The 18,512-nt window shown below is 40.5% G+C and overlaps 1 protein-coding gene across 7 annotated transcripts in view; it reads right to left on the bottom strand.

Moving 5' to 3' along the window:
• Positions 1-18,512, bottom strand: part of LOC116853897 (probable Ras GTPase-activating protein) — a 552,848-nt gene that overhangs the window by 194,155 nt on the left and 340,181 nt on the right. For 4 of the 7 annotated variants that reach the window (XM_032835276.1, XM_032835239.1, XM_032835248.1 and 1 more), the window contains 2 exons: positions 11,492-11,611; positions 2,647-2,721 (listed from right to left, as the gene is read on the bottom strand). The exons of 2 other annotated variants lie outside the window; for them this stretch is intronic. In XM_032835276.1, the coding sequence (XP_032691167.1) occupies positions 2,647-2,721; positions 11,492-11,611 (195 nt within the window). The remainder of the gene's footprint in view (positions 1-2,646; positions 2,722-11,491; positions 11,612-18,512) is intronic. One more of the 7 variants, XM_032835256.1, reaches the window with a different exon arrangement.

The following is an 18,512-nucleotide window of genomic DNA, read 5'->3' as shown; positions in this document are numbered from 1 at the left end:
AGCAACGTGGGACAACGCCGAACAAGGACTGAACCCTACAGTGTCTCAGATGTTGGACCGTGCAATTCGAGATTACAGTATCGGAGGATCTGACTGGCTTGGACATCGCTGAAATGGTGAGCGTGAAATTTCAACGCTCACATAGCGTTACTATGATTTATCGTATTGTATAGAAGAAGATTGAGATCCTTCGTACATTGGTAATAAAATAAAAACCGCGCAGAATTGGAACACGACTATACGTGTTTTATTTTGTCTTTATACGCATCTATATGTCAGCAAAGTTTGACATCTGTTTGGCGACGGTGAGCAACAGAGCAGGATGTGACGTGTTTTAGAGTTCTCTGATTAAATTTCTGATCGAAATATATGACTGCTGTTAAGTAGTTTCTATTAATATTAAAAGCGAGAATAACAGTCTTTTAATAAGTGGAAATTCTCAAGATCATGTTTTGATCATAAATTTTATTACATTTTTAGGATTCTATAAAAAAATAAAGTAATTTTTTCACTTTTCACTTTAAAGTACATTCGTACAGTGAGATTCATTCGTATAAGAGGTGCACATTCTTTGATTAATTGTAAAATTTCTCCGTTCTTGACCAAATTGAATATTTAGTATTATAGTTACATGATAATTAAAAAATTGTTTTAATAAGACGTTTGAATATTTATGTAAAGGTTAAAAAATGTTATATTTATTATTGTAAAAGTTTATAAAAGTTCGTCTTTATTTAAATTTTAGCTATTAATAAATATGTGAGATGATAATTCTTATGTTTTATAATTATGTCCAAAGCTAACCTATATGTACGTGCCCTATTAACTGTATAAAGCTACCCCACTCGCGGGATAATTCGTACAATTTTCTACTTTGGGAAAAAAAGTTTCATTCGTTTACATGTCAATTTATTATTTTATTTAAATGTTTTAACTGTATTATAACTGTATATGTTTTAACTGTATTATAACTGTATATGTACACTATCTATTGACACTAAAGAGAATATTCTAAAAGCATTTAACACAATTTGAAAAATAGAATTCTAAAAACTGTACGAAGGGTCATCTTCCCCTAATGCATATTCGTAAATTGCATTGATTTCGTAATAAATTGGATTGAGTCAGAAATCATGTTTGTGTCTTTCTTTTCTCGAATTCATTTTCTTATGAAACATTTTACGAGATTTAATAATTTATTCCATAAAATATGGAATGTAATATATATTCATTTTTATTATCAATAAGACCCGAATTCGCAGTCAATAGCTGTCTTATCAAGTGTTTTCGTATGTAGCCCAATGGAAGCATATTCGATAATTTTCCCAAGTAGAAAGAGCTCTTCTTAACCAATAACTGACCAGGAAGTTTGGTTATTGACTAGTTTCTGGCTAGTTTAGGCGACGCTTATTTCGCCAGTAATTGGACAGTAAAACTAAACTTTCTTTTTGTATAAAATTCTGTTAAATAATTTCCATTGTTCAATTTTACATTGTAAAATATTATTTTTTATTATTCAATATAAAAGTAACGAAAACTCGTGTTTCAGCAAGTAGTCTTTTCACGTGCAAATTTATTAATTATTGAGATGGTTGTAGCTTTATTTTTAATTACCATTTTTTCTTAATTAGTTTCTGCTCAGTAATTAACCAGGAAACATTGGTCAATATTTTCCTGTTCAACTTCTGAATAGTTATTTTCTAATAAATCTTAGCCAACAAAAATTCCTAATTTCTAATTGGTGACTAATTTTTCCTGGAAATTTTTCTACTTGAGTTGTTGAAAATTTTAATTTAAAACTCAATCCAATAAATAGGAAAAGTTATGTATTGTTGCTTATAAAATTGTGACTATAATGATAACTATTGATAATTTATTGTCCAAATTATTTTATTTGATGCTTTTTATAAACTATGAAACCATTGAACTGAAGTTATATAAATCTGCTAGAAATCGTGCTGATTACTCAGTTGCGACGACACACGTATTATAAACCCACTTTACTATATACTGATATTTTTTTATTATTATGACGTTGATATTATATTTATTATTCCAATTTCGTTTCCAACGAAGTCGGAACGAATTCTACGTGATTCTCAGCGATCACGTAGTTGTTAAACTCTCGCGCTGATTAAAATTCCGCGAAGAAGTTGAGCGTAAATTAGTTGCGGTTTCTCAATTATATTCGCAGAGTTATTGCCGTATCGAAACCGAATAGGCTTTCAGGTTGTAGGACGCAACGCGCGTTGAATCGACAATTGTGCCTGGCGCGGAAAATCTCGCGCGCCTTTTTTTATTAGCGGATGCATGAAGAACATAATAAATCAGTTCATGATTTCTCTCGCATCATCGCGATCCGAACGGAATCACGGATGATTCTTCCATTCTGAATCGGAGCGAAAATTGCGAGATTACGCCTCTCAGGGTAAAAACCGCGAACAATCGTAAACGTGGATTGTATCGCGCGCGTATATCGAATCCTTCGAATCTTTCCACGATCGAGGGCGGGCGACGTCTCGTTTCTCGCGAGACACAATCGCATTCGTAATTAACATTGCCAGGAAGTCGGCCTGAAGGCACGCTTGATCGTAAGATTGATATTAGCGACTAATTAACTTCGTAGGCTGATTAACTGAGCTTTACCTTCATCAGCGTATTCCATTGTTATCCGCGGCGGAAACATTTGCCCCCTCGGCAAAGACTGTGACTTGAACTCACCTGCAACAAAAAAGTAGAATAGGGAGCTATTATCGGAGACGTTAGTTTTGTCGTGATTAATAACTGTTTATTACTGAGTTTAAATCAAATAGAATGCAATCGAGGTAACATACGTGACTGCACCGTGTGTAATTAAATTTCCGTGACTAGAATCTTCTATTTTTGGATACGCCGCTCAAAATTTGAATTAGGAGAATTGACGTTGAATGAACGGTTCTGTTGAACAATTCCATAGGTTGCATCGGATATCAGTATGCAAGTATGAAATTATATAAAAAGGAAAAATATTTTTTCTTATACTTATTTAAAATATTAACATTTTAAGTATCGATATTTCAAATATCTTAAGTCTTAATATAAACGTATCAAAATGTCTGGACACTGATAACACCAGTCCCAAACTCTGAACATATTTTTATTGTTTTGGTCTTTTTAAATAAAAATATTTAAATTTTTAATGTAGAGTACATATACATATATTGAAAATTTTAATATTTGTATTTCAAAAGAATAATTTAATATTAAGTATTTTTAAAGAGAATAAGAGTATCCAAAGTTAGATATCAGTTTTACTAATGTCTAGGCATTGACTTACTTTTACCTTGTATATGCATTTGTGAAGAAGTGATCTCTTTATTGTTTCTGGCGGTGTGTGAATATTTCATACAAATTCGGATGAAATCTAACTCCCCCCCCTCTCCTCCGTAGTTTTTTAATTAAATCAATTTCGTGCCGGGATCAACAAGTTAAAAAAACATCCATCACACGTTGAGATGGACAAATTAACAAATCACCAAAACACTTATCGTTGTCGTAGCGTGTACATAAATCATTCCTTTACTGTCTTCACCACGAACAACAAATTCACTGAATCGCCGAATTCAAGAGGCGAGTGCAAAAATTTGTCTAGATTCGGGCAAAATCGTAGATACACAACGCAGGTTTTTTAATTTCACAGCTTTCGTATAAAGAAAACGTCGGCTCAGAATAAAAATGAATTAATGAAACAAGAGAATATTTCTCATCGTTGTCCATATTTACACGGCTCATCCTCTTTATTACGAACGTTCGAACTGTCAAACCGCCGAGTTGTGGGAAGCGGAACAAGGGTGGAACTCACCCTCGGTATTTGTCAGCCGAGCTTAATCAGAGCGCTCGCGTATTTACGTACTCCTCGGCGGCAGTCACGACGGATTATCTTCGATCGCGTTGCCGGGACTCGACATCGCGGCACCAAAACCTTCCCTCGAGCGTGTGTTCGTCCACACGCTGACACCCCTCGCACGAAAGTGAACGAAAGCGTTTTCATTGAACTCGGGCCGACTCGCACGATCGGACGTCCCGCTGGCCGAGGCCAATCCGGTCAATTAAACCAATTTCGGCGACCCTTCGGCCACAGCCTGTCGGAAACTGTTTCGGCGATTTTCTCGCGACGTCCTCCCACTCGTGCTTTCTCTCTCTCTCTCTCTCTCTCTCTTTGATCCGCTCTGGGACTCGTCGCGACGACGCGCTCGTGCGAGCGCGCAGAATTACGTGAGGCAATTAAGGCCTCGGTTTCTATCCGTTGATCCCTCGGGTCAATCTGGTTTGCGACATTTCGCGGAACATCTGCCAATGAGCGCTGCTAATGAGGATGGAAAATTCGCAGACAAAAGTAATACGCGAAATATTCGCGCGTTTCCATGCACAACGTGTTATTTTATCATACATTTAACATCACAATTTGATGTAACACGAGTATTGCCCGCAGGTGTACTTTTGTATTTCGTAAACACTCGCCCTCTTGCAATTACTCGCGGTAATGATGTAAAACTAACTCAGCGTAACATGGAAAAAGGCGCGGAAAAACAATGTCACGTATCTTTCATGCGAGCGGCCATGAGTTCGCCGCTCTTTCTCCGCGTTGCTCTGTCCTGCGAATTACGTTTGTTCTGCGCATCTCCGTTTTACGCTCTCGTGTTTGTCGGCAAAATTAATTTCGGGACGGTCGACGATTCGCTCGTTGAAGTGATTAATTTCGAAAAAAGACAGAAGTCGATGCGCGTGCTGTTTCAATGTTCAACGAACGGTTGTTATAGCTTCGTTAAGAGCCGCCGCGCGCGCGCGTCTCCCACGTGAAATTCAACGCTCGTTTTCCAGTGGTAGCGGCGACAAATAAGGTCGCCGGTAATTAAATCACCTTTGACTTTTGCCTACTGCGCACGTAAATCGTCGATCCGTCTCGCGCGCGAACTCGCCTTTCATCGGTGTTCCAGTGAGCGGTTCGCCGACTAGATTTGCGAGTCATCTTCTGATATCGAAACTGCTTTAAACGCCTTTTCCGATGTAAAGAAGAAAACATGCATTAAAATCGAGGGGGGAGAGAGAGAGAGAGAGAATGGTCGAGTGAATAAATCGACGCGAAATTAATAAGGGAAAGGCCAATAAAAATTTGTGTTGATAAAGATAGGGCGATATAAAAGTCTGCGTACGAGAGTCGTGCTTAAATATGAAGTAAAAGTAAAGTAAACAAAACAAAACAATGACTAACTTTCTAACTACACATATATAATATTCAGACGTTAATTTAACGTTAAATTAAGTAGACATTATATATGTTGAGTTAATTGGGCGGTTACATGCAACCGTGCTTCTTAACCTGTTCTTTCATGATTCTATTAATTTTACGGTTAATTTTACGGTTATTTATTAAGTCGTTGAAGCAAAGGGAAAGTGCTCGTGCTATTTTACGGATCTGCTCGATTTGATCTAATTACTCTTGATTGTAACTCTGCGTATTCCTTGCACGCGAAATTACGAGGTACAACTTTCATGTTATTGGTCAATCAAGAATGATGAAATATTCGATCGGTTGCAAGGGTCATTTTGTGGACGTATCGTACTTATTTCGGCGTACCCTGCGAGAATTTTTAGCGTATATTTTTTCTGACATCATAAATCAAGACAGTCGCGGAGTCTTAATTCTTATCGAATATCAACGAAGTCTTTAACTATCCAATTATTCTTAGCTAACTATGTATTTTCGTCGCACGCGAATTGCCGCGAGTTCACGTGAAATTGCAAAGTACTTTCATTGGTCGATCAAGAGCGGTAAAATACTCGATCTAAAACCACCGGGGAGAATTAATTGCTTAAACGTAATCCCTGAGCCTCGTGCCAATAATTATTTCTGCAGAAGCGAATTTTGCGTGTCGGTAAGCGTGTCGCCGCGCTTTACGTCATTACGTTGCCTCAGGCTGGAATAACTATAACCGTTACAGACCGTTAACGCTACGTTCCTCTCGCACTTCTATGCTATCTAGAATCTCCTGAAATCGGTAACACTTCTCACATTGCACAATAGTTAAGAACGGCGGTGAGAAAAGCTCGCGAGGACTCGAAACGAAAGAGATCGAACGAGCAAGCGGCAGCTCTGTGCGTTGTTGTCCATTTCTCGTCAAAGCTATCGCGTTCTCTATGCAACGCTCAAAATAATTGGGGGAATCAATGGTGGAGAAATAAATCTACTAAATGTAACTTGAATCTAATGTTCAAGAACAAACAAATGCACACGGTATAACACCCAAAAAAAAAGTTCTATTTATAAGCGGGGAATTCCTCTAAGCGTCTCCTCTAAATAAAAAATCTTATATGAAGTGTGTTCCTCTTTAACACATTATTCATCTATAAAAGAGAAGACGCGTAAACTATAATCAAGAGTAAATTCTTCAATAAGAAATTGTGCAATAGGAATCCGAATATCTTCTTAAAAGAAGAGGATATGCAAAATATTAGCGGCACTTATTAAAAGGAGATACGATACTGTTTGGAGATGTGCATTTGTTTGCTCGTTTGCTGTTTCCTGTGTCCGTGACGGGAACAAGGCAGTAACGCAGCGAATCATAAGAAAGAAGTTGAGAAGCTTTTTTGTAGTTATTTAAAATTCTACACAGTACAGTGAATTCACCATTATGTACTATAAAGTAAAACAACTTCTGAAAGAAGCATGATAGCTCAGTGATTAGAGCAGTCGCCCGGCAAGCGAAAAACCCGGGTTCTCGAGTCCCGACCTGTAGCAAATCGCGCTTTGAATATTTTTCTCTCTGTGGTACGAAAAGAAACGCAGATCCCAAATGCACGGCGTCCCCCGCCGTCACCTATCATGGACGTAGTATACATGGACCCCGCATACGGCCAGAAAAGTGAAGCCAACACGTAAAAAGAGATATAATATACATAGATATAATATACATAGACTCCGCATACAGTCAGAAGAGAGAAGCCAATATGTACAGCGCCTCTGTTCTCTGTCTCTTTCTGCACAGACAAAGTGTGCAGTAAGATTTAAGTAAGACTTTTACTTGCCAGTCTAGTCGGGGTGTTGTTGCGCTCTATAATATAATGGAAACGAGAAATGGATGCATTCCCAACAAAAAAGTGACAAAATAGGAAAAAAACTATAGCCCCTCTATTCTCGCTCTCTTTCTAGATGTTGGCTTCACTCTATTAGACGACAGAACATAAGGCATTCGGAATCCATGTATACTATGTCTATGTATGCGCCTTTCTCCTCCTGATTTAGGTCAGATTAAAGTTAGGTATAAGTGTACCTAACTTTATTTTTTATGCTATAAATAAGTATATTATTAGACTTATAAAACGTGGAAATTCCTCTAATATTAAGAGGATTACAATTTTAAATCGAGTATAAGGTTATAGGATATTCCTCTAGATATTAGAGTATTTTCTTGAAGCCGTATATAAGTGGAGAATCCTCTAGAAGTAAGTGGATCCCGTTAAATAATAGAATCTTTTTTTGGGGGTAAAATATATTCAGAAAACACATAATAATGGCAACTATACGTAAACAACTATAAAATTTGGTATGTAGAATCAACAATGGTATATATAGTTTTATAAGCTATTTTGCCGCCAAACCTGTGCGGTTAGAAGAACCATATAAAAAATTAAAGAACTATCCCGCAACTATTCGGCTTGCAACTAAAATTCTTTCTTCTGGATGTTAGAATATTCTCTTTTTCAAGGAAAACGTATTTTGGAGTTTTAAATATTCATAAGATGGCGTGATTGCTTTTCTCTTTAGAAAATGATATGATTATTTTGAGCAACATGCTTATCACTGATATCAGCTAGCTCCAATGATCACGCGGGTGTCTCTCGAGAACGCGAAGACCATCATTCGTCCTCCAGCTCAGCGAGCGCACCGTCGTTTTTATATATTTTTTTCAGCAAAGTCGTCCCTGTCACGTAGGCACGAACGAGATTAATCGCCGTAGAGCGAAACCGGGTCACAGTGCGTAACGAGATGATCCTTTTTGCTGCGCGAAATGGCGTGATGTCATTTATTTCGCGTAGCGCGTCGCACACGGACGTAATCGAGTTTGGCTCCCGCGCGAAATAGAATTTTACGCGACATGCGTGCAGTTTTAATGGAGACATCGCAATTTTAATGTAATAAATATACGAAGAATTCGGTGTACGCGCGCGACGTACACGGAAATCTACCGTCGCGGGAAAGCGCGCGACCAATGGCAAGACAATTCGACGGTATATTCAAAATCGCGGAATCGCGCGTTACGAGAGAGAGAGAGAGAGAGAGAGAGAGAGAGAGAGAGAGAGAGAGAAAGAGAGAGTGAGAGAGAGACAAAAATTAATTTATTGTATTCCTTGGGATATAAGCTCGTATTAATAGTTATTGCTTCAAACTTGTTTCAAGCGAGATGTTCAAATGAGATTTTCTTATTTGAATTTATAGTTAGATGTAAATTTTTCGGAATAGAACAGCGGTTACAAATATAACATTGCCTATATCATATGATTCATCTGAAAAATTTATATTTAATTCAGAATTCAGATCTGAGCATCTCACGTGAGACAAATTTCAAGTAACGATTATTAATACAAGTCATAGTTCCCTCAAGCACAAAAGAAGCATTATAAAAAATAAATATAAAACAAAAAAGTTAAAATAAAATAGATGGAGGTAGGGAGAGAGAGAAAGAGAAGAGAGACATTTTCAACGATCTGTTCAATGTTAATTGCGGCCACGGAATTTACATTTATTTGTTTAAACCGCGACGCACGTTATATACATCCCCTATCTTTATCCGCGAGAATTATACGTGCCGAATCGACGACTCGCCAATTTCAACAATGTTAATTATAGTTAATCGCGCGCGAATTAATTCGCCATCACTTTGATCTTTATTTGCGAAGTACTCGCGGTATTCGAATGAACGGCCATAATCCCCCGCCCCATTTCGATCGTAATGTATACGGGCGGGCTAACAAATTGTTTCGTTTAATAATTCAACGCTCGGCGAATTAACTCGCGCGATTAATTGCTCGACGGTCGGAAAGAAGCGAGAGAGACTCGGAACTGGAGACTCGGAAAGCGCCAAGGATATCCTCGCGACGACGGCGGCGGCGCCGTAATTGTACACCGCCTTGCCTTTTCTGGTTGGGAAACCGGGCCGCATTTTTCCTCTCGCTTCGCGAATTAGCGCGAGCGCGCGTTTCTTGGTCATTGTTTCGCGTTCTCGTTGCGTTTCTCGCCTCGTGTTTCGTCTCGTCTCGCCTCTACTCTCCTCTCGCCGTCCTTTTTTGCGTAATCCGGTGAAAGCCGCCCCCTTCCCCAATTTCCACGCGCTCGGTCCACTTCCGCCGTGCTGATCTGTGTGCGAGATCTTCTTCGCGTGCCTCGGTGAGCCTAGAGGAGAATTCATACCTTAGCAGAAAACAGAAAGGTAGAAGCCAAAGGAAAATCGCACTGGGGGAAAAACAGAAACTGTCGATTACCACTCGACCACCAGCGCGAGTTGACTTCTGCCCTTTCTGTCTTTGTCTGCGTTTCTTCCAAGGTATGAATTTTCTATACGAGTTCGCGAACGGTGAAGAAAACATTTATGTGGTGGCTCGCCCACGAGAAGACGAGCGCGTTTCGCGCAAGTTTCACGCGCTCGATTGTGTCCCGCGTGCAGAAAAATCAGATTCCTTTCACTCTTACGGAGAAAAGTCTTGGCAGTAAGTCGAGGTAATTGTCCTTAGTACAACGCGCCGTTTTGTCGGATAATTAAGAAGGAAGGAAAAAAGAAACGCCAAGACGATGATTAATGATGTCGCCTAGTTCCCTTCGACAATGCGTATTTCTTTCTCCGTTTAACACCGCGACTCATCGTTTTGCTCCTTCGTTATTTTTGCGCATTTCGCGCTATGTCGCGCAATATCGCGAATCTAATGCGCGGATATTAATTGAAAGCTCGCGGCTGCAAGTCAATAATCCCTCCTTTTCGATCAAACGCAGCTTCGAGAGTGCATGACATTGCGCGGCGAGCAAATAAGCGGTGCCGTGTTGGCCGTTCCACGTCCCGTCTGGAATTTTTCTCGTTTCGATTCTGCGGATAGACCGCGAATATAGGTCACAGTTGGTGAACACGAAGTCTCTCTTTCTCTCTCTCTCTCTCTCTCTCTCTCTCTCCCTCTCCTCTTTTTTTTGCCCCGAAATTTTGGTATCACGTAACGCGGCGCGACCATGCATCGTACTATATTGCGGCTTTCGTTGCAGCAGTTTCCGCCTCGTTCGAGCCGACGGGACGCGTAAAAATATCGCTGGCCCGATTCCAGCCGGGCGATCTTTTCGCGTAAACAGCGGGAAAACCGTTCCGCCGGCCTTCGACGAGATCTCGAGACAAGGAAGGAAGAGAATATCTTCCTCTCGCCACGCGAACGAGAAAGCCAATATTTAATCAATATTTATTGCCACGCATTGAATATTTGTTAATATGTTTATTTAACAAGCAATATCAATTAATAAGCAATTATATGTTTTGATGTCGTTTATTGAACGTTGTACGAGATGTATTACGATTAAAAAATATATCGTATTACAAATTGTGGCCGGCTGCTGCGATAATCGGAGGCCGACAGATCGGCTGGTGGTTCGTCGAATTTGGTTGTTGCGGGAGGAAACATTCGGGAGCCGGACAATCGCCGGAAACGTTTCCATTCATGTCTCGAGTTTTTTTTTAACACTTCTTCTATTACTTAAGTTTTTTCTTAAATCAATTTAATTATTTCAACTACAATTACTTTAATTTGATTATACAAATTAAAATTATTTAAATTAATTGTTTGAATTTAAAAAAATATGTTCTCCGCAATTATTTAAAAATCTCATTTCGATAAAACAACGGCTTTCTCTTTGTTATAGGAGCGCTTTGACCGCTGATTCGAGAAAGACAATATTTATAATTGTAAAAATACAAAGTACATAAACATGGCTGGTTGTGGTATACAACTAAATGAGAGAGAAAGAAGGCCAAGGGAACCCAGCCACGGTTGTTAATGCAGATATTAAACTATGTGACACTAGAAATTGTCAAACATTATCCTTCCGAATATTATCATATACGGAGAGAATATCATGGTTATCTTTTATATAAATTCTTTTCGTTTCTACTGTGTTTTTAGTAGCCTAGGAATAGATTTTCAGAAAGGTCTATTTTGCTGAGGATCATAGTAAATTTCGCTAGAAAGTGTGTTAATAGTACATCTCAATTCCTAAAATGTAAGTAGCACGTATGAAATAAAAGGATAGAGTGGATTACTACAGAATGCCGATTTCCTCAGTTACAATGTCGTACAGTAATTTTTACTGTAAAATTCTCTTCGTGTAGTTTAACATTTGCACCAACAATCGTGACTGGCTCTCCTTGGCCTTTTTTCTCTCTCACTCGGTTACAAAAATGTTTACGCGCGATAAGACACTTACTATTCTCCACGAAATCCTGATTGATATCGTGCTCACGTAAAGATGACATTTCCGGGTCCAAGGTGTGTCTGTACTGAGAGCCCTTTCTCGGTAGCGTGGAAACTCGTCGTAGTAATGGCGCTAAATGGGGCATTATATTTGCGTTTGACAAATCCTAGCTTACGAGGATGTAAAAGGGGATGAAGTGTGTAAACGTGTGCGTAGAGAAGCGCAGCTTCGTCGAGCAGATTGCAAAGCGGCCAAGCATAGGCGGACATAAGAGATGAATAATATATACAAGATTTAATTGTCAAAATACGTGCCAGTGCCAAACGCATAACATATACGCGGACTATTACCAAAATTGTAACAAAGAGTGAAAATAGTCTTAGATTGAATTAAGCCAAATTAAGTCATATTTTGACAAATTCGCGATGAATTGAAGCGTCAGCTGGAAGTCGTGCGTCATACGTTGTAAATAAAACGGATGACACATCCGTTATTTCTTGCAACAGATTATTTATATTAATAGCTACAAATTAGCTATTAACAGTTGCCAGTGATCGATAATACATAGACGAGTTCCTTTTATTAACACTGACACTTGGATAGTAAAGCTACGTTTAAAATCCATTCTATAATAACCGCAAGAATATACAGTAAGACGTAAGCAATAAGCAAATTGATCAACCACAGTTGATTATTTATGAACTGTGAGAGTCTGTCTGATCAGCTTATAATAGGCTATAACATATTCAATACAATATCATAATTAGATTATAATCAGCTTATTTTATAGTAATTAGTCTTACTGCATGCTCTTACGGCTATTGTAGAGCGGATTTAATAAGCATCGATAGAGTCGCGTGGAGTTAATGAGAGGAAGAGCGAGGGGAAAGCAGAGCGAAGTGAGCGACTGAACGCCGCGAGCATCAATGTGGGGAACCACTGTCGTAATCAAGTCGCTAGATAAGACTGTCGACAAAATACGGAAACGCTTCCGTAACTCTATCGCCACGCGGTGTGCGTTGACGCACGTTGAAACGACCGTTTAATAGGGAGAGACGCGCGTTGGGGCCGGTCCATTCATCTCCGTCGGGACGGTGACTGCGCGCAATCTGTTGAAATTGTCATACAGTTGTTATCCGCGCCGTACAACATGCCGTGGCACGCGCGTTCGGCGCATTTGGCGACCGCCGGTTTGCGGATAGACTTGTTTTCGTAACCTACTTCTTTCCCACAGTTGACGGAAGTGAATTTTGGCGCATCGTTGCTGCATTTTACTCCCGGCTCGTCCTACATACGTCTCATCGAACTGTCGTATATCGCGTTGGCCGCCTTCGTGACTCGGCATTCGCTTAATGCGAATGCATCCTCACGCATGCATCTCCGGCTCAATCTCTTTATCCATTTCGATTACGACATTAAGTCGCACTTGCGAGCCTGAACGGAGGAGAGACGTTGTGTGAAATTCGCGCTCAGAATTCTAGATTCAGAGTTTTGTGCCCCGAGTTTTTTCCAGTATTTTCGAATATAAAAATATCCGGGAGAATATACGCGAACTTCAATCGCAATTGTCGGGAGTAATGTTTATGAAAAAAAAAAAAAAAAATGCCACATCGTAGATTTGACATCTCTCGAAAACTTCCCAATGCCATTTGCACGAGCGGATCGACGCGATTTAAAATTAAACTCGCCGGTCAATTCGCGTTACTGCGAATATCCACACGCGTCATTCGGGCCGCATTGATACGTGTAGTAACGCGTTGAATTTAGATGCATTGTTGTCGATTGGAACACGCGATGCGTTGTCATTGACAGAGCCGTTTTATTAGCGAAAAAGGCGAGGAAACGAGAGAGAGAAAGGGAGAGGGGGAGGGAAGGTAGGAAAAGAGAGCGAGTGCAACCAATTTCCAAATCGCAATTACACGCGTTTACGTCAGCAAGAGTGTGCGGGCGATAAATTCGCTTTCAGCAAGCCGCAATTCCTACGATTTATTTCGCTGCATTTTTGCCGGCCGTTGCATTCGCGATTTCATAACGCGCGCCGTCACGCGGACTCTCATTCGAGAGAGTGACTCTGAAAGGAAAACCAATTTGTGACGTGGCGCTCGCATGTATAACGTACAACGGAAATTGGTTCTGTCGCGCGATCTCTCTCGGATATTCTTGTAATTGAAAGCTGCGAAGCGCTCGAATGGAATTCCGTCTCGAATTCTAGCCGCGAATTATCGATCGATCGTCCAAAGTGAGAGACTTTCCCGGCCGCGAATGCGCGACGCGTCACGTTAAGAAAGACAGATGGAGAGAAAATCGGCGAGAGCTCGCGCGACGTTGAAACGTCGGTCACGGGGAGAAAAAGTAGAAAGGGGCGACGAGGCGCGGCTCATAATGAGGGTAGAGATCGTCAACTCGGTAACCGCGCTGCATTTCCGGCGTGGAATGAGCGCGTCCGCTCCTCCTCCTCCTCGCCGTACAAGGAGATTGACTCACGCGACGACGTAGGTGGAACACGAGAGATGGACCTAACCCACTATTCGACACGATGATTCCGCGATTGGAAACTTGATTCCCGACTGGTACTCCGACCCATCCGACGCACTCTTATCGACGATATTACGTAACTCGAGAAATACGCTTCGAAATCGATGCGAAAATGCAAAACGGCGCGAAGCGAAGACGACGATCGCTCGCTGTGTGAGACGCGAGGTGCTAAAATAATCATCCAAAAAATATAATCTCACCCTTAGTAGAATTCTCTTATTCTGTTCCTTTTCTTCAATTCTACAAGATTCTTCCAAAACCAAAATAAAAATATTCTAACATCCAAAAAGTGAACTCTATAGTTGCGAGATACTATTTTCTGCAATCCCATATTTTAAATGACTTTTATCGGAAGAAAATTTCTCTTCTGAGTGAATTAGATTACTCATCGTGAATGTGTCAGATATTATTCTAATTTTTTTTCTTTTGAAACGAGAGTAATATGTTTACTTGAAACAGAATGCATTCTTATGCGCGATTACGAAAGACGCGACAAGCAAAATTTGTAATGTAGATAAAAGACGATATTTTTTCCTCTAACTTTAAGAATATTCTCGAGTCAAAATTTTAGCTCTATTTTCAACCTGAACTTTCAAACATCTCTATATTCTTAAGGATCAGTATGTATTTACATACACGTAGAAACTAAAGTCCTACTCAGTGCCTCTAAATGGCGGAAAACGCACAGAATATCACTTGTAAGTTCTAACTAATAAAGAAAACTTCACAAGTATCACAAAACTGTAAGTTAAATAGAATCAAAAGAGATTGATGTAGGTTTCAGAATATCAAAATAAATGTTGAATGGAATAGGCTGAAAATAGGATAAAAATTTCGACTTTCAAAAGAAAAAAAATTAGAATAATATCTGACACATTCACGATGAGTAATCTAATTCACTCAGAAGAGAAATTTTCTTCCGATAAAAGTTATTTAAAATATGGGATTGCAGAAAATAGTATCTCGCAACTATAGAGTTCACTTTTTGGATGTTAGAATATTTTCATTTTGGTTTTGGAAGAATCTTGTAGAATTGAAGAAAAGGAGCAGAATAAGAGAATTCTACTAAGGGTGAGATTATATTTTTTGGATGATTATTTTAGCACCTCGCGTTTCACACAGCGAGCGATCGTCGTCTTCGCGAGTAGTTTTTTGGATGGTACACGATACGCGAGAGGCACGTACCGGGATGGCAACTGGAACCTTCGCGAGCGTGAGCTTACGGCTCACCCGTTTGATGGATAAGTACTTAAATTTAAGATCGGCGCGAGAGGAACGAATGCGTCACGTTACGTTCGCGTTACCTCGTCGTCGGAGCCGCTGCCCGACGTCGAGACTCGTTTTATTAGTCCATTGTCCCGGACGATCGAGAGTCTGCCAGGTCAAGCATGACTAGTGGACCTGGGACGTAAGCGTTTCCGTGGCATAATTAGAGCGATGCTTTTACGAGCTGTCGCAAGAAGAAGAGCGAGACGCGCGACTGTGTGCGATCGAAGGCCTACCGAACAGTTTTTAAATGCAAGCGCCGGACGAACGTTCGTAATTACTGTGCTCGCCGATTGTGCGGCTTCCAAGGAAAAGAAAGTACTCCGCGAACCGTAAAACGCTATTGCGAATCTGTGCTCGATTTGGCTGCCGCTCTGGCGGAAATAAAGTCGACTGGGCAAATCTTAAATGAATCGCCAGGTAGATTGCGCCGGTCGTTATTATTCCCGATGAGAAAACGTCAGAAGCCGCCAGTTCAAGTTGCCGTTCGTGCATCTTGGTCGTGGTTACTTCCCTGATGGGTTTTACTAGTTTCTAGATAATTGCCTCAAAGTGTACATTCCTGCAATCTTTATTCTTCTACCCGAATATAAAACACGTGCACAAAGAAAATATTGACAGTAAAAATTGCAACAAGATTTTTGTAATCTTGTGTCGATCGTACAGAATTGTGGTCGAAATTACTATACTACTGTGTCCAAAAAGTAAGACCAGTTTTCAATTTAAATCGCGCGGGTAAACCGCACATCATAAATATTTTTTTTCTAAGTTGGCAGCATTGTGACAGACATCTGTGACAAATTTCATGTCAAAACATTCATTACTTTTTGCTTTACGCTTGGTTTTGTACGACGCTAAAAGTGCATTCGGCGATTTTTACAATGTCTAATTATATTGAGCAAAGAAGTTGCATTAAATTTTGTTTGCGGAATGAAATTTCGGGTGCAGAAACGTTCAGGATGTTGCAGAAAGCCTTCGGGGACCATGCTTTGTCGGAAAGGAATGTTTACAAGTGGTATAAACAGTTCAAAGAAGGTCGTGAAAGTGTTGAAGACGAAGAGCGTTCCGGACGACTATCAACCTCTACCGATGAACAACACGTCAAGAAAATCGAAGAACTTGTGCTTGCTAATCGTCGAATGACTGTTAGAGACCTTGCTGATGCTGTTGGTATTTCGAAAGGATCTCAGGGGGGAGAAGAGGCCAGAATTGTGGACAGACAATTCTTGGTTTTTGCATCACGACAATACACTGCACTCGTTCTTCGTGATTTTTTCGCCAAAAATTCGATCCATATCGTTCCACAACCACCATATTCGCCTGATTTAGCACCGTGTGACTTTTGGCTATTCCCGAAACTCAAAAGACCACTGCGGGGAAATCGTTTTGAGACGATAGAAGAGATACAACGTGAATCGCTACGCGCTCTGAAAGCCATCCCGGAAGGCGACTTTAATTCTTGTTTCGAGGATTGGAAAATATGTTGGCATAAGTGTATTGTGTCAGGAAGGGATTACTTTGAAGGCGACGAAATAGATTTGGAAGAATAAATATTTTTTGAAATAAATAAAAACTGGTCTTACTTTTTGGACACAGTAGTATATTTATTCAAAAATGTAATGCATGTTTGGCTTCTTGTTACACAACTGTTGTAATTACTTGAATATTTTTTATATCGTATATCAGGGTAGATGGTAAAATTTATCATTTCTATAGTAATTCATATTACGATTTTTCGGTATATTTTTCGACTATACAAAAAGCATTGTGAAAAGAAATATGATCTTAAAGTAATTTTTCCGGAAATCTTCTCTCCATATAATGTGTAAATACGAACGCGTATCAACCAACTTTCTCAATATCGTACTCAGACGGCGTAACATCCGCGCGACATCAGGAATCGCGGCAACGATACTCTCCCGGGGTGTAAATCTCGAGAATGCCGAAAGGCGCTCGCTGGGAAAAAGTGCGAAGGAGCGCGTAAGAGGATACTCCTTTCGTCCTTCAATCACCCTCTCGCCCTTCGGCGATCGCGCGGCTTTCCCGTCTCGAGATCCCACCTCGCGGAGGAGGTCGCGGATGCTGGGATGCTGCAGACGCGTAGAAGGGTGGAGGGAGTTGCAGGGATTGCTCGTACGAAAGCGGAGAACGCCGAAGGCGAGGTGGCGGAAGAGGGAAGGATCGTCCGGATCGAGAGACAAAGCAGCCATTACTCTCGTCCTCCAGCTGACGGAGCGCGCGTCGTAAAGCTTCTAATTATTAATATACCCGTTGCGCGGGATATGATCCTCGCGCAGCGCAAAAGAAAACGATCCGCGTGGTCAGCCGGATGATGATTATTGGTACTTTTGCGCACGCCTGTCTTTCGATCGCGCTGCGGAATTTATCGGGAACTCGTTACGTGCGGACCGGAACGGGTAAAATTCGCAGAGGTCTCGTTAACATTTGGCGAACGTCGCCGTCCCGGTACGTGTCTCTCTCGGGTCGTACATTACCTAAAAAACTGTAATCTCATCCTTAGCAGAACCCGAGTCGAAATCTTGGCTCTTGAATTAAACCTTGAATTTTACAACGCGGTAGGAGCTAAGTTAGCAAAGTAGGTTTAATTTAATTCTAATGATACGACGAAGATCTTACACCGCGCGCTCCAGCCTCTGCCGAAGATTGTAGAGAGCGGAATTGACGCTCATCGCTTTTAATAGAAACATTATACACCGCTCGAGATAATTAGAGGATCGCTTCTTTGAAGACATGTATCATCATTATTCAGTAGAACGACCGCGCGCACCTGAAGCAATAAATAAATACTTTCTTTCTTTCCACTTATACCTAAAAATCTCTCGTCCAAACGCATTTTTATTGCATATTAATTATTCATATTTTCATATTTGGTTCAAGCTACGGAACTATCCGCTACTCGTGGAACTGTTAGGTATACTATTCGATACGTTCCCCTCCAATTGTTTCGAGTAACGCAGACACAGTTACGAAGAGGAGACCTCGATCAGATTAATTAGAAAACCCAGTTCGCGATGCCGTTACGTGCAAATTGCCGTATGGCTCACATCATCGTAGGATCATCATGAATTCATGATTCGTCATAAATTAACGGTCGCGAGAAAAACTCATTACGCATAAGATCCTCCTACTCCCACACGATACCTACAATGATCTCAAACCATGTATTGCATATGAGACGACGCCATCTCTCTCTCTCCCCCCCCCCCCCCCC

Source organism: Odontomachus brunneus, unplaced genomic scaffold (genome assembly GCF_010583005.1).
Source record: "Odontomachus brunneus isolate Ranch 3 - 2012 unplaced genomic scaffold, Obru_v1 Obru_scaffold_001, whole genome shotgun sequence".
Classification (NCBI taxonomy): Eukaryota; Metazoa; Arthropoda; class Insecta; order Hymenoptera; family Formicidae; genus Odontomachus; species Odontomachus brunneus.
Note: the sequence above shows the minus strand (reverse complement) of the source record. Positions and strands in the feature narration are given on the sequence as shown.